The sequence below is a fragment of the Notothenia coriiceps genome, unplaced genomic scaffold (assembly GCF_000735185.1).
Source record: "Notothenia coriiceps isolate Sejong01 unplaced genomic scaffold, NC01 NC01_scaffold00036512, whole genome shotgun sequence".
Lineage (NCBI taxonomy): Eukaryota > Metazoa > Chordata > Actinopteri > Perciformes > Nototheniidae > Notothenia > Notothenia coriiceps.
This window is the reverse complement of record NW_011369213.1, coordinates 4360-29563: the sequence shown is the minus strand read 5'-3', so window position 1 is coordinate 29563 and position 25204 is coordinate 4360. Positions and strand designations below refer to the sequence as shown.

General features: G+C 39.8%; 1 protein-coding gene across 8 annotated transcripts; it reads left to right on the top strand.

Moving 5' to 3' along the window:
- Nucleotides 1–549: 549 nt before the first annotated feature.
- On the top strand, nt 550–25204 carry LOC104963902 (clathrin coat assembly protein AP180). Of its 8 annotated transcripts, none has more exons than XM_010792581.1 (25): nt 550–1060; nt 1180–1455; nt 7392–7534; nt 9010–9085; nt 10121–10223; nt 10352–10445; nt 10555–10666; nt 10751–10857; nt 10939–10980; nt 12034–12107; nt 12322–12327; nt 12839–12851; nt 12947–13068; nt 13852–13928; nt 14072–14086; nt 14657–14827; nt 15577–15678; nt 18021–18104; nt 18750–18812; nt 20917–21003; nt 21772–21803; nt 22652–22705; nt 22850–22906; nt 22984–23095; nt 23762–25204. In XM_010792581.1, the coding sequence occupies exons 2-24, from the start codon at nt 1326–1328 to the stop codon at nt 23068–23070; spliced, it is 1851 nt and encodes a 616-aa protein (XP_010790883.1). In that variant the 5' UTR covers nt 550–1060; nt 1180–1325; the 3' UTR covers nt 23071–23095; nt 23762–25204. The 8 variants fall into 8 exon arrangements, with proteins under 8 accessions (XP_010790883.1, XP_010790884.1, XP_010790882.1 ...); XM_010792582.1 differs by having other exon boundaries at nt 18018–18104; nt 20932–21003; XM_010792580.1 differs by having other exon boundaries at nt 18018–18104.

The following is a 25204-nucleotide window of genomic DNA, read 5'->3' as shown; positions in this document are numbered from 1 at the left end:
TTAATGATTATGCAGGGACGCCCTAAACACCACAATCAAGCCAAATATCTATGCAATTAGATGTTATTCAGTTTATTTGTTGCATGGTCTTTAAATAAATAAAAGCCTGATTTGTTCTCATTGCATTTCCGGTTAGAACAGTAAGCTGAATATCTCGAAGATAAACATTAAGACGTTGTTTTTATACCCCGCTGGAGAGAAATTACTCCACGATGTTTGTACTTGTCTTATATTATATTAGTATTTTTGGCCAATTTAAAACCTGGATCAAGCTTAGATGATAATAACCATAAATCCAAAATTGGCCTATATTTTTGGGGAAATAGAGGGTATGCTTATATCTAGCAGCCATGTTTCACTTCAATAATCTTTCACTCTGTATGTCCTGTGTGAAAACCTGTTTGATGCATACATGCAGCAGCACATATTAACCCTTTGGCGCATAGTGATATGAGTTCCTTATATTGACTCCCCTTTAAGAGACGTGTGATGCGACGTGTGTCATCCAACCCTGTCCAAGTACCCGCTGGGGGAGGAGAGTCTAGAAGATGGACGTATAGAAAGGCCAAATAAATAAACAATTGACAAGGGGGGAAGGAGAAAAAAGGAAATTCCCTTCCTCTTCCTGAGCATCTTGCGCTGCGCATTGTTGGCGACACCAATGGGGAGCGGTGCGCATTTTTCCTACGATCTGAAGAGAGGATCATCTGAAGCGGCATTTCTGAGCTGAACGGAAAAGAATCACTGAGGAGGAAATTCTCTTATTTTGAAAGCGTTTTTTCTTGCAGGGAGGAAGACAGCCAACCCCTCATACGGGATATTTGACCGACCTATGGAGTGTTGATTTACAGTCCGTCATTTTTCAAGCATATTTTATAGGAGCCTCGCTTTCACCTGCGTTTTTCATTGGCCTATTTTTTTCTTTTTAATAAATTGCTGTGGGGTAATAAAATAGCTTTTATTCTCGGTTGGGTATAACCGAGTGGTTATAGCTGTCCAAGGTGCTGAAGTAAACGGTCGGAGCCTAACGGTACGAGCCGTGGGGAATTCACAACCTTGCGTAAGTCTACCCATGTCATCGCGCATATTACCGACGTGATTGCACGGTTTGATGCAAAAATAGCGTTAATGTTAAGGGGTTTGAGCTCATTTGGTGTGCTTTTATTTCCGCCCACACAGAAGGTCACAGGCCTATCCGTCGGGGAAGAGGAACGCACGGGATCCGCTCACTGAACCACCGGGACGCAGCCGGGTGATATTCATTCATTTATTCATCGTCCCGAGGTGAAACACATTCCTGAGGTGGTCGATTCAACGCAGAGAAAATGTCGGGGCAAACGCTCACGGATCGCATCGCCGCTGCGCAATACCAGCTAACGGGATCAGATATGGCCCGGGCTGTCTGCAAAGCCACCACTCATGAAGTGATGGCGCCCAAGAAAAAGCACCTGGAGTGTAAGTGTACTCCTTCTTCTCCGTTCATACTGTAAGAGCTGGCCTTAGATGGGCCTAGGATGCACACAATATCCATTGAGACCTCATGCCAGAATGATCACCACCAGCCATTTCTTAATCACCTTGCCTTTAATGGGTGTGGTGCCATAATGAATTGATGCAGCCACGATGGAGATGACCCCTCTGGTGACCCTTTGTGACAGCCCCCAGAGAAAGGGAGAGTAGGAGAGAAAGAGGGAGGTAGAAAAGGTCATATTTTAAGGCAGACTGGCATGTCATCCTCGGAAAAATACAATTGTATTTCCCTTCTCTGTGCATGCTGCAGCACTGAAGCTTCGTAAGGCTGCATGTCTGGATGGTGAATGAAGTGTCACACATACTAAAATAACATTTTATATCAAGCTAATGCTGTCTAAACATCATGCAAAGACATCAATTTGTCTATCAGTAAGTTCAGGCCAATTAAGAGCCATGTCACAGCTGAATACAATTATCAAACCTCACAGCTTTATTGACACATCTCCAGTTGACAGCAGGGGCCACCTTATGACAAATCGTGATGAATTACTGTCATCTACTACACATAGTGAGTCAGACCAAAGCAGTGGCGTGGCGCTGCATACAGATAACGGCTGGACTGGTTAGCTCTCTGTGCCTTTTTTCCTTTTTAAGTCTGTCTGTGTCTGTGGCTGGCCTGCTCTGGTCCTGTGTCTTGGACCTTATATCTTGTGATCCGCTACTCTGCTGAATTATTTATTAATCAGCCAATGACTGCCTTGCATTATTTACCAAAGTTGACAATACTAATGCTAGCAAAGCACCAGAGATCATTGCTTTTTAGCTTTTTTGATGTGTATGTCTGTTTTTTTTGTGTCTTTAACTTTTGTCTTTAGAGACTAGTGCACACCATGATCTCTCTGTCCAGCTGCAGGAGAGATAGCCTCTATAGACCTATTGGTACCGCACACACTTTAATCTAGAGCAAATGTAATACATTACACATAATAAATGAATACATAAATAAAATCTATTTTATTATCTATTGACAGAAAATTATGACTATTTTGAAAGGCTTTATTGATTCATCGCTTAAGCAATTAATAATATAAAAATGTCAGAAAACACACGTTTTCAGCCTCTCAATTTTTAGGATTTCCTGCTTTTTCTTTTTCATAAAACAAGGCATTTAAATACATGACCTTGCACAGAAACTGTGGTGCACATTTTTTTAATTCTCTGCATTTATTAACTAAACAATTATGGGTTAATTCTAAATGGAATTTGTAGACTAATTTATAAAAATGTCATTTATTTTGTCTTTGAGGTTATGCTGTATCCATTCAAGCTACACACGCTTCTTGTATGTAGGCCACTGTGCTTCTCTTGCATGTGTGTCTTGGCTGTAGGAAATTCCTAACCTCAAAAAACTCAGTGTTGATTAATTTATGTGTTGGTGTAGTTGAGACTGAAAAAAGGGAAATAACTGCAAAGTGATCATTGATAATAAGTAAAGGCCGCCTAAATAATCATCTTTCACTGTTTAATTGATGGTGTATTTGATGAGAGATAAATATTAAAGCTGACAGGTCATATTTAATCCTTTGTCACAGTGTCAGTGACCCTTGGGGTGGGTGTGTTGGTGGCGGTGGTGGTGGTGGTGCAGGGCAGTTGCTATGGTAACAGATTGAGAGTGTCAGGGGATGGCACTCTAATGACAGAGGGCGATTGTGAGGAGGAAGAAGACAAATGACAGGTTGTCATCTGTAGAGTGCATTCAGTATGTCTTAAACTTGAACCAATAAACTGAACGTATCTAATCTTTCAGTCAAATACACACTTAACATATATTATAACACGTTTGCATTTTAAGTAGAACACTTACTGTACCTTAAATGGCAAAATGTTAAAGTGGCAATTGACTATTTGCTTCACCACTATGAAGTACATGTTGATACACAATGTAATAGCTGTACGAATCTGACACCTTCAGCATTTAGATGTGTTCTGTATAAAAACCTTGCTTTTACTGCAATTCTGTCTTCCGCCAGGTGTAATTATTCTACAAAGGAAGTTTGAAACTTGTGCGGTCAAACAGGAAGAAGTAAAGGTTTCTGTTTTCGCATTACCATAGTTGAAGTTCTTTGCAGTTCTTACTACCATTAGCATATGGTGAACATTGGAATGAGTTACTGTGGAAAACGAAATGCAGTGAGTCCTGTTTTGTTGGTAGTTTTGTTTTTCTCACTCTAAAGCTTACCATAAGCGCTTGGAAACATTAGGGGTTGAGGTGGAGATGTGTTACCTTAGCAATGAAGGGCCTGAGAAGTTGTTCTGAATGAGGCTGTAACAGGGGCCTAACTACTAAAAGTTAAAAGATAATATATATGTAGGATTTTCCTCTGAAGAGCAAATGTATTATTTTCTTTTGTCTTCGATGTCTACATTTGATTTCAGTGCAGGGAATGAAACCCAGGTGTTAAATGAGTGTTATGTTTGACAATTATGTGTAAAACACACTTGAATTTCATATTCCTGATCATTTTGTTGCATACTAGTAGATGTAGTAAAAAGAGTCACTGTAGGAATTTGTTACACATTTCTAGAGAACACGTGGTCGAGGCAAGGTCAACTAAAAGAGAGGACTCAACTCAACACCCAGGGCAATCATTTAAATACATCTATAGTACTGTTGTTGATGTAGAAGTAGCTGTTTTTTGCAGAGTAAAAATAAATCTAGCCAGCACCTGCAGCACCTCTAAAGATCACTAATTAAGAGTTCTATCTCTCAACAACTGAAGTGTAAAAAGGACAAGCTGCTCTTTCACTGGCCGTTAGGTGTAAGTAGTACAATAGTAGTAACGTCCTGAGGTGTTGCTGTCAGGCTTCTTGAATTTTGTTATCTTCAGACAGAGCTAGCTGTTTCCCACGTGTTTTCAGTGTTAATGCTAAGCTAACAGGCTGTTGGCTGTATCCCCTATATTTCTCTCTGAAACCACCCCCTATATTGAACTATATTTAGTGGTTTTATTGTATTCAAGTCTCTGACGTTTGAGTATGAAATGTGCTTAATCTTTACAAGTATAGTAACGCACTACCAATCCCACAACACACTTTGTCATAATCTTTTAAAGGCAAGATTAACAGTTGTAGCGTACAAATCTACACCTGTGGGTGTTGGATTGAGAACACTATTTAAAGGATGGCATCTGACTACTAGTCAAGTGGTTTTTCTTGCAACATTAAAATTAATTACAGCAGATACCAACTAAAAATGGACACTGTAACCCACCCAACATTCACTCGCACAGTAGTTTGACACCTCAGTTCATTCTTAGAGCTCTCCTGTGGCCCGTGGATTACCGTCTATAGTCTTTATTTAGCTCAGCCAATCCTCATTAGACACACACACACACACACACACACACACACACACACACACACACACACACACACACACACACACACACACACACACACACACACACACAAGCACACACACACACACACAACACACACACACCACACAAACAACACCACACACACACACACCACACACACACACACCTATAACCTATGATATGGCCTGTTAACAGTAACACATATGCTATATGTATCTGTGTACATTCATTCTTTAGTATTATCAACAGTGGTGAATGTACCAAAGTAATATTCGGAGGTACTTTACCTATGATTTCATGTTATGCTACTTTATACTTTTTGTTAATTCTACTAATATTACTATACAACCTCTCCACAATTATTTGACAGTTTTAGCAACTGCAGATATAGATTATAAATAAATATAAAATCTAATAAATGAAAATGTATTATTACCTGCCAAGCAGCATATAAAGTACAATTAGCGCCACCTTAAATTATTGCATCACTAATTTTAACCCTGAGATAGATTATTTAGAAATGGAGTATATTTTAAATTTATTTTTAGTTAGTAATATCTTTTACTTAAACTTTACTCATGTTTACTGTGATATTCCTTTACTTAATACTTCTACCTCTGATACTGAGCTGAAAGTCTTGAAATGGTTGCGGATAACTCTGTGTTTATCATGCTAGTATAAATACGAACTTGTAGCCGTGCCAGGGACATGATAATGTTACATAATCACATTTCAGCCATTGAGGACCCCGTCTCTGTGTGTGTCATTTGAAGAGCCTGCAGGGAACTGTAGTATTCAGCTTTGTCGTGTAGAAGCGAGGATAAAGAAGGGACAGAAAGAAAAGGGAAACATCCAAGTAGAGTCAGGATGGAAACAAAGCTCTTACTGTATGTGGGTGTATCTTCAAGCTGATATTGTCTGTTCCATCCTGTGCTAGAAACATAAATCATTGCACTGACTGACAGCACTGGTGTCAAAAGAAGTGTTAGCATGGTGTAAAACTGTTAAGTGTAAAGTCAGGTGTGTATGTATGTGTGCTGTACGGGGGATGGGCAGTGAGACCAGGGCCAGTGATTAGTAATAATCTGTTTACAAGCCCCCACCCCACCAACCACCCTAACCCCCAGCCCCTCTGTCCAGCCTGGTATGACCTTGAGCAGCCTTTCCGTGTCTACATTAGTGCTTCCCAACAGACTCCCTGCTGCTTCTCCTCCTTCCTTCCCATATCTTGATTTATTTATGGCCTACAGGTTGGTATATACGACTCAAGGCGAGGCCAAGGCCCTGTTCAATATAACGGCCTTCCTCTCCTTCCATTATCAGAGCAGCTTGCCAATATTTCCTGCATCTCTCTCTGGCACTCTGTATGGAGACACTCAGCCCTGCCCTTGTTGCTTCGCTGTCAATGTCAGGGGAACAACAAAAAAATGCACTTTTAGAGGATATTGTTATTCTGATCTTTTTCTGTGCCCTCACCAAATACAATATGTGGCTCTGTATCTTTTCATGTCAAGTATGTCAAACATGATGTAGTGCTGCATGATTGGTAATCATTCTGCAATATACTCCTGAGAAATATCATCTATCCTTTTCTTTCCCAAAGTGTTACCTCCTCTGCCAGACCAAATGCTCTCGCTCTCTTTTTATATTTGCATGAGTGTATCTGCGGCCATCTGTCTGCCTCCCTATCTCCCTTTATCTAAGAAGAAACTCCCACATCTGATGGGGAATACATCAAATGTGAGATTCTTTTTTCTTTACAATCTTTGATTGTAATTGATAATTTCATACATTTCTTGGAATTTAACTATTTTCTGACAATTCGGAAAATTGTTTGTAAAAACTGAATAATATTATGTTTAAATTAAGCCCTTTTTGGAAGCATGTTATTCATTAAAACATTTTTTTAAATGATAAAAAATTACTAATTGTTTTAGGTAGCAATTGCTTATTGACCAGAAGAAAATATCACTTCTTCATGCTAGAGAGTAGGAAGAGATTATTGCATGTGTGTGAGAAATTAGATGCATTTCACTATCCTCATTATATATTCACACCCTGTGCTGATGCAATACTTTGGACTCTTAATGTTAGAGCCCTGTCTGAACTCGAAATTTGGCTGACTAAACTCTTTTCAGTATTTCTGCGTTGTCAGTATGCGTTTGTGTGTGTTTGTGTTTGTGTTTGTGTTTGTGTGTGTGTGTGTGTGTGTGTGTGTGTGTGTGTGTGTGTGTGTGTGTGTGTGTGTGTGTGTGTGTGTGTGTGTGTGAGTGTGAGAGAGAGAGTTCTGATATCATTTGGTATGTACATCAGGTCTTCCTCCTAGCTTAATATTCTCATGGGTGTCTGAGGCAGCTCTGCAGCAAACACTTAATCAAAGTTGAATCCAAGTTTCTCAAATGATGTAAGCATTTGTCTGAGACTAAACTAACCGTGTCTTTCCTCCTTAGATGTCCCCTTATAGGAAACCAAAAAAGCTACCCCCAAATTCCACATGATTCCAATAATGATAATGTTTTCTCTGTGGCTGTGTTGCAGACCTGGTGTCAGCCACCAACACCACCAACGTGAACATCCCTCAGATGGCGGACACACTGTTTGAGCGAGCCACCAATGCCAGCTGGGTGGTCGTCTTCAAGGCCCTCGTCACCAGCCATCACATGTGTGTCCACGGCAACGAGGTTAGTGGATGAGACCATTGACATGTGGAGATGTTCGGTTCAAGCCTGAATCTAGTTGTATTCAGATATATAAGATACAAATATCATATTGTTAGGATTATGGAGGAAAATGAATGATAAAAAGGAGTGCATAGAATTGCTAAATTATCCAAATGTATAGGAATGGCCTCGATAATTAACATCTGAGCACTTTGAAGAGTCTTCCGAGTGCTTTAAGGGTTTGTGGTGCTGATGGACGCTAGGCAAAAAAAGGTTTTAAACACAATTCCTTGAAAATATTAAACCAGTCCTGTGGGTTAAGTGTATTAGCAGTCATCCATTGAATATTTGTCTACAAAGGTTGCTGCTATTTGATTGAGTGAAATATTTAAAAAAAGAGGAAGACATTTTTTTATTCAATTGTTTGGTTGTAGCGAGATACTACACACAAATGCATTGTTGTCTTACTTTTGAGAGTTTGGTCTATTTGGCTTCTTTAACATGTCTCTTTTAGACCAATGGAGAGGTAAAAAAAATCAAAAGTATGTATGTGTATATTCTATTAGTCTATTTGCAACTGTGGATTTCTTATAAATTCACCAAAAGACCGCAAAACACTTGTAATCAAAAAACAATTGTAAGTAATTAACTTGGAAGGTTTTAAAGTGATATCTATGAGATACAGTACATTGCTATCTGTAGTGTAGTGCAAACTTGATGGAATTGTATAATAGGCTTTCATTAATGTACATTTCTAAGAATTCTTCTCATACTCAGAAATGTAGGATTCTCCAGGGGTTCGTCCATTATTCAGCCTGATTCATAGAAATACCTGAAAACATAGCTGTTGAAAGTATTTCCTGATTATTGGAGTGATACGAAGATATTGCATCTGTAAAAACCTTAATGTATAACATGTATGGGAATTGCCTCATTTGCATATTTAGTAAAATAATTGTCCTAAGGTGGATTTAGTTACAGTCTACTTACCTTTAGAGGCTTCCCTTAACTTTAACTTAAAGGTGACCTATCATGCAAAATGCACTTTTGTACGTCTTTTATACATGAATATGTGTCCCCGGTGTTCCAGGGAAATCACCAAGTTGTCAGAAAACACAACCCTCAGTGTCACAGAAGTGGCGCTAAGGCTATTGGGCCAACTCCACCAATCAGGAGGAGACAGCCACGGACATTGCCGTTCGAAAGCGCTGGAGACGTTGTAGTACATATGCCAGGCCTGTAGATGATGCTGTTCTCACAGAATCAGCCCATGCAAAGACAGTGTTAAATTCAGCGAAATGAGGATGGCTAAAATGCATGATTTGTTTGGTATAATAAAAAGTATTTATTTATTTGGTATAATAAAAAGTATAAATATGCCTTATATAGGTATGGTCCTACACTATATTATTCAAATATAGCATGATAGGTCTTCCTCCCCCGATTGCTCTTGATTGCTATAGCAACTGTTGATTGTTTACCTTTCTCTCCCTCAGAGGTTCATTCAGTACTTGGCTTCCAGGACCTCCCTGTTCAACCTCAGCAATTTCATCGACAAAACTGGCTCTCACGGTAAGAACAATATCACAGTGTCTGGAGAAAAAAGAAACAGGCAACATAAACACAAAGAGCCATCTGGCAAATACATAGGAGGGACATGATTACACACACATGTAATTGTTCACTCACTCATGCACATCCACACATGCATGAAAACAGATGCTGTACCTTTTCCCGCTCTGTCTAATGTTTCAGGGACTGTTGATATTGACTTGGGAAATATGTAAGACAAATGTATCCAAACCAATTTACATTAGCTAAAGATAATACTGATAGACTTGGTTTATATAAATACGTACTTATATGATTGAAATGTTGTCTTGTCCATGTGGGATAAAGAAGAACAAAGAAAATGGTTAACAAGACAGCAGTGTGTGGTATTTCTCTCAGCTTTTTGTTAGATAAGTGTTACCAAGTACTTATATGGATGAAATAATGGTTGAAACTAACGGCAAATCAGATCTTTTAGCTTGAATTCATGATATTTGGGAAACGTTTGGAGTTGCGTTTTAGCCAATTATTTTAAGGAGCATCCCTTTTTATGTTTTTCTTTTGAAAATATTAGTTGAAGTGATTCTTCTTCTTCTTCTTTTCCCACATTTTCTGTTTCCATGCTCTCAAAAAGTCTTATTTTCCAGCTGGAAGAAGCCACTGTTCAGTCCATTTGTAGAAAACATTGTCCCTTTCGGACAAAGATCCCTTAGGGTACAGTGAGCAGAACCATTTATGACTTTGCAGATTGTTTCCTAATATAAAAAGCAAAAGTAACCAGCCTTAGAGGGCACTCAAAGTGCAGTTCTCTGCCAAGGCCATTCTATAACTCTCTATATTAATGAAAGCGAAACATAATTTGAGCATCAGCCCCATCATTTGGATCAGATCCCAAATTAAATGGGTTTTTCTTAGGTTAACTATACACCCTTCCATCAAGTCTCATACCTTCATGGCACTTTGGTCTCCGCCAACAGACTAACCGAGCTGAGAACATAACTCTCTTGGCGGAGGTAACGAACCCTGCCTGCTGTCTGACATACATTTTCTGTTTAGGCTATGACATGTCTACATTCATCAGACGGTACGGCCGATACCTGAACGAGAAAGCCTTCGCCTACCGCCAGATGGCTTTTGATTTCACCAGAGTCAAGAAGGGGTACGTTAATCATGGTGGTCAGAGAGTTGGTGGTCATAGGCCTTTCTTTCTCATGCCTGCACTATGAGCTATATCCTATTGCAGTTGTCATCCCTGTGAGCATCTAACGCTCTGTTGTATTCTTCTAGTGCTGAGGGCGTGATGAGGACCATGACCACTGAGAAGCTGTTGAAAGGCATGCCTGTTCTGCAGACTCAGATTGACACACTCCTGGAGTTCGATGTGAGTCCCTATTCGGCTTGATACTTGCACTTGTTCTACAGCGCTGAGCAGCAACACAAGACAGAGGATTTCCAAAGTCTTCCAATTCTCACACGTCCTCTTCTCTCAGATTCATCCCAAGGAGCTGAACAATGGGATCATAAATGGTGCATTCCTGCTTCTCTTCAAGGACCTGGTCAAACTGTTTGCGTCCTACAATGACGGAGTCATCAACCTACTAGGTCCGTAGTCCATGGGTATCGTCACTTTGGCATTTCAAATACGAAAACACACAATTAATCGTAACCTGTTGTTCCCGTACGTAGAGAAATACTTCAAGATGAAGAAGAGTGACTGTAAGGAGGCCTTGGAGATCTACAAGAGGTTTCTGACCAGGGTGACAAAGATTGGGGAATTCATGAAGATGGCTGAGGTAGGGGACCAACCGTCCGCCTTCATAATAAAACATAGCAACATGAGAATGCAATGTTGTAACGTTTTTTTCCTTTAACAGACAGTGGGAGTTGAGAAAAACGACATTCCTGACATCAACTACGTAAGTAAAGCATATCGTGCCTCTTAGATATTAACTGCAAAGTATGCGCTCCGTTCTGCTACAACACTACCATTCTATTACAAGCTATGAAACAGGCTAAACCATAAGTGAGAACAGTGTGTAAGAACAGATATGCACTCAATGAGTTGAAAAATATAGTCTTCTATTTATAATTTTTACGCAACTTCTGCCTTTTATTAAGGAGGCTTGAGGCGCAGTGGATAGAGCGTTGGTGTTCAGATCAGGTGGTCACAGGTTCAAACCCCACTGCAGTCAGCATGTCGTTGTGTCCCTGGGCAAGACACTTCACCCCAAATTGCTCCTGTGGGGATTGCCCACAGTATTGAGTATGTAAGTCGCTTTGGATAAAAGCGTCTAACAAGTGTCATGTNGCCACATTATCCCACAGTGAAACTCATCGTCTTGTTTTGCATCTGACTCACAAAACCTTATGCTGTACTGTATGTGCGCTGCAGGTGTAGTCAGATTAAAGACATTCAGCATTTCTCTGAGGTTTATTTTATTCCTGGATTGTGTCCAAGTATGCATACATTACATTACATTACATTACATTGCATTTAGCTGACGCTTTTATCCAAAGCAACTTACAATAAGTGCATTCGACCAGGAAGATACAACCTTGAAGAAAAACAAGCATACACACATACATAAACACCCAAGACTTATCTGCAATAAATCTCCCCACCCCAGTGCCTCCACCCTGGCGTAGTGGTGGATCTCGCAGACTCTGATGACGAAGACTGTCCTTTTACACCCCTCGAGGACCCGGTAACCACGGAAACAAGGGGTGCCCTGGCTGAGTGCCTGTTTACAGGATGTAGTGTCAGCATGTTGATTCTAATTGCATTTCTGACAATCATATGGCGTGTGTTTGTTTATACATGCATGGGTATTGCAGTGGGACTTTCTAAAGCGCTGTTTACCCTTCTCTCAATTTAACAACTTTTTTTTCTCGCAGAGCCTGACATTGCGATTTAGGAGAGAAGTGGAAATGATGATAATTGATTGCTTCACTCTCAATTTTTTTCTCAGGCTCCCAGCAGTATCCTGGAGAGTCTGGAAACACACATGAACGGCCTGGAGGATGTGAAGGGAGGAAAGAAGGGGTAAGTCCTTGTCAGATTGAGTGTTTCTTCTTTTCAGTGTGAAGATAGATCAGGAGAATTAGCATGACAATGACAAAAGATCTGAGTAAATTCCTATTCGTTTTTCATGAAGGAAATGTTGGTAGTAACAGGCCTAAACAAGTGTTTTATTCCTATAATTTCCTTTAATCCTTCCTCTCTTTTATCCCCCTTTATGTTCATTTGGAATCACCAGTGAAGGGTGAGCATATACTGTGTTTTGTTTGGAGTTTACTAACTTATTAGAAAACTGTGTAGATGTTACTTAGTGTACCCCTGACCCCCTCCCCACCACCACCACCACATTAATCAGATGTGAATTACATCTCCATCTTGACAGAAACATAACCCATAGCTAGGTTAAAATGTTGAAATGTGGTGTGATAACATGTGAGAATAACATGTTTTGATAAACAGTAAGTCACGTCATGTGTATAATCACGTTCTGACATGCGATGTGCATCCGTATATTTCACAAAATGTAAAATGTTACTTGACAAAACGAGAGCAATTTGAACAATTGGACATAGAATGTTTTGCTTTGGAAATGTAACCTTCATATGATCACATTTGATTTGTTTGTCTTTCATATTTGTTATCGGTGGGTTTCTTTCTTTAAAAAAAGACCAATTAACAAATGTAGTCTATGTCCAAGGGATCTGTCAATTCCATGCAAGAGAACTAATATTTATTCCACTCTTCCACTCGTTCAGGTCTCCAACAAAGGTAAGATGCACATTCATAACGGTCTATGTCTTTATTGAGCTCTTCCAGTCTGATGCACCACTACAAATGTTTTTTTCTTCTTGTCTATCCTCCAGGGGTCTCCGACAAACAACGTTTCTCCAACATCAACTCCAGCCAAATCTGTTCCCACACTGCAGCCTCCTCCTGGGGAGGTTGCCGCTGCCGCTGCTGTTGCTCCTGCTGAGCCAGCTGAAGAGTGAGTGTAAACTCTGTGACCTTCTCTCTCTTCACTGCCGTTCTATCATTCATTTGGCACTAAATGTTCTTTGCGACCTTGTTAAACCCTGCAGAAAGGCACAATGAGGAGTAGGATCTTTCCCTGTGTAGGCACACGTCCAATAGGAAGCTTCCAAAATCAGACACAACGTAAAACAAAATTGTAATATATTGTGGCAAATACCAAGCAAACAAAGCTCTAGTTCTAATAAGAGGGTTAATTGGAGGGTTGGCTCATTGAGATTTCAATGCTTAGAAATTGTAACCTAATTCTGCCATAAAGAGCTCATTTGGCAGCAATTGTTATTTTATATATTTTTGATGATATAGTTTAAGTATTTGACAACCCATAAAAAGTTCCTGGACGTACCAATCTTATTTTTACCCATGCTAGCATTATGGCTCAATGGAAGGCTGTTGGTTAACCTCCCGAGTAAATATACCTCAACAACTATTAGATGGACGGTTTTCATGGTTCCCAGAGGATGAATCCTTTCCTCTGACTTTTCCTTGAGCACAACCAGTCAACATTATTGGTTTTGAGTGAAGTATCTTGAAAACCTATTGATTATTTGCTTTTGTATCTGGCATCAGCCAAAGCTGCAGTTCCTGCTAAGGGCTTTTAAAGTACCTTTTTTCAGTGTTGTGGCTATCACTGATAAAATCAATAGTTACTTTATGCAATGGCCAAATGTAAAATAATTACCTTCTGCGAATGATGGTGAATCTAATGTTGTTTGCTTTTTGTTTCTGCCTCCTCCAGCTCCTTGTTGGACCTGGATCCTCTGTCCTCCTCCGGTCCCACAGGAGCATCATCAGCTGCCCCCACATCTTGGGGAGGTAAGTATCCTCCTTCCTGTCAGCTAATGGTTCATCAGAAATAATTCACATTAAAGCATTTACATTAAATGAGGCTGGCGTTATATTTTCTTTTAGTGAACTGTCAAAAAACATGTATTTTACTTTGTTTTCTGCTTCCATAGATCTTCTTGGATCAGGTGAGTTTCACTCTGCTTTCACTTCACTTCTAGTCTAGACAAGTGTAGATCTAAACATCCTCCAGGACGCCTAAATGTCAGAGACTTTCTTTATGAACCCCCATCTGACATTGAGGCAACCTGTAATAATATCAGGGTTTTAATCCAAAACAAATGTAGATAGACTGTACATGTACAAATGTCACATGGTTACCTCCCTGTTTGTGTCCTCAAGCTGTTTTCTTTAGTCTGAGTAGTTTCTTTGTTTCTCTCTTCCTCTCTCCTTTCCCTCCACATACTCCATTGTCTGTTTTTGGTTAACAACGGGGGCTATTTTGGTTGCTTTTTGTTTATTGGTTATGACCGGGTGGTGTTGGATAATTTGACTATAATTTGGTTAACGTTTGGATTTTGCTTTGCTTGGACAATTCCTAAACTTCTTGATTGGCTTTAATTTGATTTGGACTTTTGTTTTGGCTTACTTTTGTTCACTGTTTTAACGGTAACTCCACTGGTTATTTTGGTTGCTCTTTTGGGGTTTATTTTGGTACATTTCTTTGGGAATTTCAAACACCCGGTTGGTACTCGCAGAAATGGGCGATTCCTTGCTATCTGAACCCACCCTCACGGCAGAGCCCGCCCCCTCCACTACAGCAGCAACGCCCACCCCTGCAGCCGCAGAACCCGGAGTCTCTCTAGCTCCTCCCACTAGCACAGCAGCCGCCACCTCCACTGGTGCCGCAAATATGGATCTTTTGGGAGGTCAGTGAGCTTCCAGAAAATTCTCTAAGAAAGAATCACTCTGGGAAGCTCAACCTTAAAACCAGCACACAAATTATGACGACTGCATGCGAAACTGTTTATTTAAAAATGCTCCTTTTTACAATTTTTTTCCTAATGCTAATCCTTATTTTTTTGTTAATATGAGCACATATGAAATACAATGTTAAGAAGGAGACAATCAAGTTTGCACCTACATAATATAATACAACATTCCTGTACAAATATCCCCCATACTTACAGAAATGTCTGCATTATTTATTTATGTATAGCAACACAGTCACCTTCGGCTTTTAACATAGCCTACTGCTAAAGTCATTCTCCACATGCGTCTTGTTCGATAGGCAGACATGCTTTTCTTTGACCTCAGTGAAAAGCAATTCTATCAAACTGTGTCACATGGCTACAGCTACAGTTGGCGACTGAAACACTTGTAGGTCTTCAGGCTTAGTTTCTACCTTGTGCAGTAGATGAATAGTTACTGTAGTGCCTCCTGTCTGCATTCCCATTTGTCTATTCATCTGTCAGTCATTAATGTCTGATATCAATGCTGCAAACTACCATTTTTAACAGATGCTCAACAATATTTTCTAAGCTTACCTTTTTTTTCTGATGCTCTCTTATCCTTGTCATGTTTCCTGACTTTTTTTTCTCTTTTCATCTTTACTTCTTCATTTGTTTCTGTCTCTGTGGGCATCTCTGTCCTCTGATGGGGTTTGGGTGAACCTCAGATGCCTTTTCTACACCTGCTCCTGCCCCTGAGGCCCCTGCAGCCGCTGCTGAAGGTGGCGCCGCCGCTACGTCCGCCCCCGCCATCGCCAACGCTGGAGCTGGTGGGTGACAGAAAGTTTGTCTGTGTGAGTGAGTGAGATAATCCAGTGGTCGAATTTAACTCTGTAGTAGTAGTAGGCTACTATAAATAGGCCAATTTAAAGTAGCAACCTAAAAATGAGCATACAGTTTGATGTACAATTTAGTTTAGTATATTGGGTATGTAACATATTTATGATCCCTTTATATACCTTTTTTTAAGTGAGTTAGCTAGAAAAATGTAAAACTCCGCCCAAAACCGTGTTTCTGAAGATAACGTTAGCTTAATTAGCTTGCTAGCTACAGTGGACCATAGCCTTTTTTTTTTAAGACTAGATTTTTACATAACACAGTAGAAAGTACAAAGAAAAGTTGTTGGTGTGTTAAGATTTATATCAATCTCAGAGAGAGGTTAGTTGTTAACCCGTTTTCATTCTTTGTGCTAAGCTAACGGGCACCTGGTTATAGCTTCCAGTTTACAGGAAGCATGGTTGTAGCTTTTCTCCTCAAACTTTTGGCAATAGACTGACTTAACTTTTTTTTAACCAAAATCTAAACTAATCTTAACTACATTTTGCTGACAATGGTAATGAACATTTACCTAACAACCGTGTTAGAGTTAAGGTGTTTTGCCAGTTGGAAGCCAATACCAGATTTACTCTAGTTTTTGTATAAGCTTTGCTTGCCGTTTGGTCTGGATTGTTCATCATTTTTTGATTTTTTTCTTGCACCTGGTCCCTACGCATTTATAGAGATTGACATACAGAATAACCCTGAACAACGCAGAATTAGACAATTCAGCATATACAAACAAACCCAACTCACTTTTAGTTGGTCAACAATTATGTTTGATAGTTCCACCACTGGTTTGAGTGCTTTGCCCGTGATGTTTATTGACCTGTTTGTGTCGATGTGTATGTGTGCATTTCTGGTCGATCTCAAGTTTTAATCAGGGTTTCCTTTCAAAGCTTTGTGCAGGGACAGTAGGCGTACAGATTTGCTATTCGTTCCGTTGGGTGTTTGAAAATAACTGTTGTTGTTACCATGGCAATTGAAGACAATGCTCTTGTCTCTTATCTTTTGGCATCAGAAGATTTGAGTACTTTGTTATGGAGAAGCTTGCCTGTTGCGGTTTTCTGGTGATGGTTTTATCCTATAGGTATGGTTTCGATTTCACAAATGTAGACACTGTAAAGGTGTTTAATTGGTTTTGCTCCATTTATTTTCACAGTTGCTATTTTTAGTTGTTTCGACTGACAGCAGGAGTGTGTTGGAGCTCTTCGATCATACATCTCCGATTCTTTTCCTCCTTAACTTTCATTTTTATAGCAGTATTTCCATCATCATCACATAAAACATGTCTAATCTATGTTGTATTAAAGCCACTGACTAACACCCTCCCTTCCTATTCATGTGTCACATTTTTTCCTCACCCCCCCTCCCAATTCTTCCCCGAAGACCCCTTTGCTCCCTCGGACAGTGGCACCAACGCAGCGTCTTCAGGTCTAGACCTTTTCGGCATGATGACAGTGGACAATAATAATCTGGGTAGCTCGCTGGATGCCTGTTTTAACTCTGTGGTGCCCCAGCCTCCCCCCTCCCCTTCCCCTTCACCGCTCTTCACCTCCACACCCAGCACCATCAGCACCACCGCAACCATTTCAGCTCCAAGCGCCGCCAACCCTGCGACTGACATTTTCAGCGGTAAACATTAGAGATGTGTGTGGTATCGGGTATTAATCTGATGTCTTGTGCTCTTATTGATAAATCCCCTCCTGATTTCTTTATCCACCATCCTCTTTTATTCTTCCTTGTGGGTTTCATCAGACTAATGTGCACATATTGAAGGTTTTTCAGTTGGCTATTGTGCGTGAGAGCATCCTCACCATTCTTTCAAGTGTTTGAGCGTTTTAATATTCCTGTCTCTGGGTGCGCAGATCTCTTTGATTCCATGCCAGACACGAGCTTCACCAAAGCAGAGCCCACTCCCAGTGTTGACTTGTTTACAGCAGGTACCTTATTGCACCTACTCTTGTGCGCTCTCACTCTCATATCCTGTCTTGCTCTGCCTGTTCTTCAGCTTTGTCCTTGGCTTTGATCAGGGAAGGGGAATGAAAGGAAATGAGATTGCTCTCTTATGGGTCAGCGGGAAGCTATTGAGCTGCCTGAAACATTTACTCAATCACTCTTACCTACTTTCCTATTCCAGCATGTACTGCGTGCACTGCAAATGCAAATGTACATTATAATGAATCATGGTCAATAGCTTGTGTGTGTGTGTGTGTGTGTGTGTGTGTGTGTGTGTGTGTGTGTGTGTGTGTTGTTTGGGCTCTAAACAACATCTCCACCTTGCCCTCCCCAGCAGATTTGTTCGGCTCCCCTGCGCCCATCCTCTCATCCGCACCACCACCCAAAATTGCTACGGGAGCCATCATGAACCTGTTTGGTGGTGGGTAACTCACATGACTGCAGCCCTGCATTCACTCTGCCTGCCCTGTCCATGAACGCATCATCAGAGAAGAGGAGTAGAATCTGTGAAACATCAAATGAAACCACTGATATTAGTACTAGGCTCTATAAATGGTCATAAATACTGGGTAGTTAAGTTGTTGCATTTAACTTTTGTAAGGAAAACCTTGTGAACTCTCTCTTTGTGTGTTGATCTCGGAAGTATTACAAGCATAGCTAAGATCAAGTTGATCATGTTGAAATTGTCTAAGGATTTATGGACTGCAAGCACTTGGAACTTTCTGTTTTACTTTCCTCTTTTTTTGCTGGCTTTAATGTCTTGAAAATGCACGTGGGTGCTCTACTGCGACTGCCAATGAGTATGGCGTAATTCTGAGATGTGTGTATGTTTGTGTATGATTGTGTGTTTTACATTTTAAAAGACGATGTGTCCTGGTTTATGAAATACACATGTATTGTGTATTCCGTTCTCTCTAACTCTAAAAACTTTGTTTGACATTGCCAGCGTGAAGCCGAAGGCTGACTATTACCCCTTCTTTGCCCTTATGCTGCGATGGGAATGGCTCATGAATCTACTTTGACCTGGAATGCCATGGTTTGGTATATTTTTGGGTTGACTTGCCAGAATCCACAGGAGGAGAAGCCACAGCCGCTGCTCCTGCTGCTCCCGGTGCTGAGCTCATGTCAGGTAAAAAAATAACTAAAAGTATACTCTGCATGCATGTGTGTACAGTGGAGGGCATTCCAAAATGTTGCAAACATTTTGGTAAAGCACTGAGCTGCAGTCATGGATAGATTACCATGTGTGCAATTGTAATCTTCAGTCTAAACTGAATCCTGAATTAATACTAAAGTTCCGCTGCAGTTTTTAAACTAGCAGCAGCACCTGAGAGCCCGGCCATGACTGCAGCTATTGTTCATAAGTATACATGATTCTATGGAAGCCCACAGGGGACTATATTAAAATGATCAGATAAACCTAAAAATGTAACTGTGCTTCCACAATAGCATTATAATTTACACATACAGTATATATAACATGTGATATATGTTATTTCAGTAAAATACAATACTGGCGCATGGGCATTCTATAACTGCCTTCAAATAAAATAGCTTATTGATGATCAACTTCAAAAGGCATACCCCACTATAAAGTGGACAACATATATTCCAATTTGGAAAAAAAGATGCGATATAAACATAATTATATATATAAATGTGATTTTCCATTTTATTCATGCAATATCTAAATCAACATTTATTCATTTGATAAGACTTAAGGTGTCATTCATTCTCTGTAGGCAGTACTAATATTATCCTTTGAATAAAGACCCCTGTGAGCTTTCCTATACCACGTTATTATTATACTTATGACATGTACTTCAGAGCCATTTATGAACATCTTCCTTTCAATTGTAAAGAACACTGTTTGGGCAAAATGGTTGTTTTGTCGACTCACTGTTTCTATTAACTTTGGTAAAGGTTAATGAAATAGTTAGCTGTTTGTTTATCTGCTGACTCAATCATAATTCATTTAAGAGCTTGTGCATGACTATTTTGAACACTCGTCATTGGCTCAGTATTGAAGGAGAGTCACTGTTTGGTGCTACATATTCAAACTCCATCCATATATGGTCAAATTACCGTCATCGTTGCATCACCTCATTTGCATAGTGCTACCGTGGGCGTTAGTCTCCGGGGGGAATTCCTCTGATCTGTGCCACCTTTCACTTTCATACGACTGGTATCCCCGGTTACTGTTACCGTGGCAACATGATCTCTGCTCACCTGGTTCCCATCTCCTGTCCAGTGCCATTGGTCTTAATATTATATAACTGATGGTCTGCAATACAACTGCTTAAGGCTTAACTCTTTCTTTCCCCCTCTCTTTCTATCATTCATGCAATAAACTATCACTGTCACCCGCTCCTTTAAAACCTCATTGCATTTATTGTTTCTCTCTTCTTCTCGCATCTATGCTTTTTTTTACTTTCCTCTCTCTTTCTCCTTTCCTCACTCTCTCCCTCTCATCTGGCTCTTGGGCTGGCTCATTGCTTGCTTCCTGCCATTTGATTGGGTGAGTTTCCTTGCTCTTTAACACGCTAATTTCCCACAGTGCACTGCTGCATTGCAGTGGTGTAAGGCAAAGCTCAGCTGCACTGTCCCTTCCACCACGAGACGCCTGACAGAGTGTGTGCAGTAGCTTCTAGCATTTATCCCAGCTTCATCTTAACTGCAGTGCTTTTGCCCTCTTCATAATTTTTGCAGCAATTACATTCAAACAGCAAAGGCCCGAAATATTTACAATTGACCAACAAGCACTGACAATGTATTGTTTACACTGTGCATGTTGTTATGATGGTTATAATGCAGTACTATTGGTTGCACATATGGTCACAAATGATGCTTTATATATATCCTTCATACATTTTGGACTAGGTGTTATTACCTTTGCCCATATTACAAATTAACAAAGTAAAGCAGCTGACCTGATTGATGTCTCCTAACTTTATACAGGTTGCACTAATTGACATCATCACCTTAATTCACAAAATTGTCTATTTTACTTACTGCTCTAGATTTTATTAAATATCTTGTTTTGTGATATTAACGCTCAAGCTCATGCCAATGCTCCTCTCGTCCCACTGTTGTCATGGAGACATATATTGGTTGTCATAGTAATCCCCAATAGTAAGGAGGGTTGCTAGTGTGAGAATTGCTTGCATGTAAAGACGCTAATATCTCCCCTGCTCTCCCTCCTTGCCTCCTCATCCCTTCCCTCCTTCCTGTAGTATTTGATGGACTAGGCGATGTAATGAAGCCCACTTTGACCCCTCAAGGGGGGGATGTTGACACCTCCATGGCTAACATGGCAAGTAGTAAGTAGTTGTTTACATAGATATTGATTTTAATACTTTGGTGGAAAACATGCTAATTTGCTCTCTTTGTGAGAGATGAAAAACAAGAGTGATGCAATCATGATATTTGTATGCTAGATTTGAAACTTGAAGCTTTTTTTAGCATAAAGACTGTTCACTGCAACTGTGACCAGTACATATAAAGCTTATTAATTAATACATTGTATATTGTTCGTCTAATCAGTACAATAAAGTAAAAAAATGACAATTCAGCATTTTATGGCATTTATCTTCTCATCATAAAAGCTAGTAAGGCTATTTCAAACTAAGTTATTAATTATAGCGGTGCAACTAATGATGATTTTCATTGTTGATTATTGTGCCAATTTCTTTTTTAATTTACTGTTTGGTCTAACGGATGTTTTGAGAAAGGGAAAAATATCCATCCCAACTTTTCAGTGTGTAAGATAATACTAAAAATGTATACTTGTTTTGTCTGTCCACAACCCAAAGATATTCAGCTTAGCTGAAATCTTGATATCAGACAGGATGAATACAGCATTTTTTGCATTAAAAATAACTTAACATAACCATTCCAATCCTTTAGTAGAAACCTTTAGCAGACTATAAGTCACTATCAGTAGCTCCTATTTATTAAAATGAATATTGTAACTCTTTTTTATCCTGTATGGTCATTATAAAGCAAGTAAATTAAAACAGTGATGTTGCAGTACCTCTCTCTCTCTCTCTCTCTCTCTCTCTCTCTCTCTCCCTCTCTCTCTCTCTCAGATCTCTCAATGGGAACCCCAGCGGCAGCTCAGGTAGCTCCCCCCTGTTGGGGTGCCCCCATGGTAAATGTTGTCTGTGTGTCTCATAGCATGGAGTGAAGCCGCATGGCAGCTCAGTCAGGGCACCAATCACAAGCACTGCCTTCATCTGGCTCTCCAGGTTTCAGGTCCAATCAAAGACCAAGGAAACTGAGCAGTGGAAAAAAAAAAAAAATTCATTTAAAAAACATATAGCAAACTTTAAGTTACTTGTAGATTTAATGTAAGTTACACATCACATAGAATGTATAATAGAGCACACGTCCAAACTTAAAGCTGTCTTTAGCAGATTTCAACATGCAGTTTTGATCAATATAATTCTTATTTGTCGCAAATATCTACTGGAGAGTGATGAAATGGCAAATATTAGTGCTGAATTAAGAACCTGTTCCTTCGAAATAGCTGATTTTTCTTCTTTTAAGCTTATATTTTTATAAAACTTGATGGAATTGAGTTTAAATCTGAACTTGCCCCATCATTGACACATTTGCTGCTTTTGGATATTTCAGTTGTCTTTTGGCAACAACAGAAATTACACTTTCATCAGAAGGCTACCTGCAAAAAGCTTCCTCTCTGCCTCTATAAAAGAAAAATCATTGTGCATGAGTAAATTAAGGACTATTATCAACGTTTACGTTAAGTTCGGGCCCTAATTGTGTGTTCATTTGTCAAGTTTGGCGTGTCTGTCCGTATTCCTTATCATCTGTGTGTGATACTGGTATTTCTTTACATAATGTGTAACTTATGTTGACGTCTGTGTATTGTTTTGCAGTGTGCGTGTGTCTTATTATGTAGTGTAGTAACATCCCAACTCGTCCTCTCCCTCCCCTCCACACCTTTAGACCGTACCAATGGGTGTTCCTCCTTTTATGGGGACTCACCCCTGCTACAATATGGTAAGACCACCAGTCCAGTATGGTCTAGTAATGTCTTAGTCTGGACATTACAAGACATTGATGGACAATTAGCCCTTAAGGTGGCCCTCACACCCATCAGATGGCAAATAAAGTTCCTTACTGTCTCTTTTCTTCTCCCATAAGCCCGGGGCACCAGGAGCTACCATGATGTCCATGGCTAGGCCAGGCCCCGGAGCACCGGTAACACACTCACTCTTTAACTCGTTACTGCTGCTCTGACAAAATAGTTAAAGTGCTAAAAGTAAATGTGTCTGCAGATGTCTCCCGGAGCGGCCCAGAGCCCCAGAAAGCCTGCACCCCCGAGGAACGCTCTGGATGACCTCAACATTAAGGACTTCATGTAGACCGACTGACCTGTAAACCCTCAAGGTATATACACACAGAAAATAGAACACTTCAATGCAAAGAGTTGAAATGTATTTGTTTAGCTTATTATGTCAAGTAAAGGGTATGAAGCAGAATCTGCTGTTGCACAACATGAGCCACATGGGAGTATTGATGTAACGCTATCACCTATCCTTTATTTTCAGTTTTTATAGTATTCCTAACAGCAACTACAGGTAACTTATTACATATATTTCCAAATAACATAATACCTGATACAAAATCAAGTTAAAATGCTATACATCCCATGATATGGTCTTTAATATCTATATGGTAATGGGGTAAATATATATATTTATTTTTTATTTTTCGGTCAGCATTCGAAATTAGCAGAATTAAAAACAGCTTTGAAAAAAATACTCTGCAAAGAAAATAAGAGTTTCATATACAGTGCAAATAAGCTAATAGAGATAGACGGTCTAACATTTTTAATTTAGATGAGACTAGTTTGTTTTCTATCTCTTGCAAGTCCCCAAACTTAACAGAATTGCATGTACATGATACAAATGCCAAAAACCAGACTCTTCTGCCAGTCAGAAAACACATTTCTGAATCCCCTTCTTTGACTCTCTCAGCCTAATTAGACTTCACCAATTTCTATTGAGAGTACTTGTTTTAATTAAGTCTAATTTTTCTCTCCCTCCTCTGTAGGTTTATCATTGTGTCTGGAGCTCTGTGGATGTGGATGTCTGCACTCCCCCCACTGCCTTCCCCTCCATCATGCCCCAGCCCCTTCAGCCAACCAGCCATTCCATCTACGATCTTTGCCCAATGACCTCCTACCAGCCGCGGCCCCTATAAAAAAAAAACCCTGCCCTTCTTATCTCATGTCGTAGCACAACTGTGAATGTGAACCCTAGATACAGACAAACAAAACTCTGTTTATGTGTGTGTGGGTGTGTGTGTAATTTAGTGTTAACCTTTACTTAATATACTATGGAAAAATGAACAAAAAAATAATAAATGTGTATTTAGATTCATTATGGATTTCCGCATATCAGCTGACTTGGAAGGGTGGATAAATGTTGGTTTCTTTGCGCATCTCCCAGACGAGGACTGTGTTGTTAAATGTGGACTGTGTTCGGTGTGTGTAACTTCACTGGCCAATCCCCACTCCCACTCCTCTACCCCTGTCGTCCAAACTAATACTGAGCTATGTTTATGTCATTAAAAACTTGGTTGTACCTATATCTGCTTGGCCATCCATCCGCACCTGTCTACTTTTTTGGAGAACAATTGCACCTGAAAACAACTGGCACTGCAAATCTGGATTTATCATCGAACACATGGAATTGTGTTCAGTTTCATTTTTTTCTTAAGGGATTGTCATTAACATGCAACAATGTGTGAACTCTGTTGAAATTGACATATGCATTTGAGAATATTTTAAATGATAGATTACACATATTTTCTTTAATCTTTATTTTGAGAGAACAAAATGTATCATATATTTTTAGTTATGTCAAATAATAAGGTTGAAAATAATGCAAGTAGACAAACATTTCCCCACCTTTGTATATACCTCTCAATCTGTAATCAGAGGCAGTATCAGTGGAAACTTTGGCTCGAGTGTTTACTGTTTCGCCCCCAGCTGGTGTGGAGTGGTACTCCATCCTGATTCTCTTAAAAACAATTTTGCTTGTCCGTCTAAAAGATGACTTAAAGTTAAGGTGGAATTCAAAGGGAAAAGTAAACATTTGTGTATGTGATTGGGATGTGGCCTCGGTCCTCTTTGAGTGAGGCAGCAGCGGTCGGTACATTTGATGGTGTACAGGCACTGGAAGTCTCGACGACTCTCACTGTAAAGCACTCAAGTATTTGCTTGATGTTCTGTGTGTTGTTTATTTCCAAAAGTGACTGTATCTTAATCCATTGTGGCATTAACAAAGTGATGACAGAAAAACAAAGATGACTATGACGCGTAAAAAAATACAAAAAGAATGTGGATAAATAATGTTTGCTAAGTATTCAAATGAAGGCTGTGTTGTTTATTGGGGGGGTTGTTATGGATGGCATCGTTCTTTTTCCCTCACCCCCACCTGCATGTGAGTCCAAATGAGATGCAATAAAAGACAAATACACTGATCCAAACTA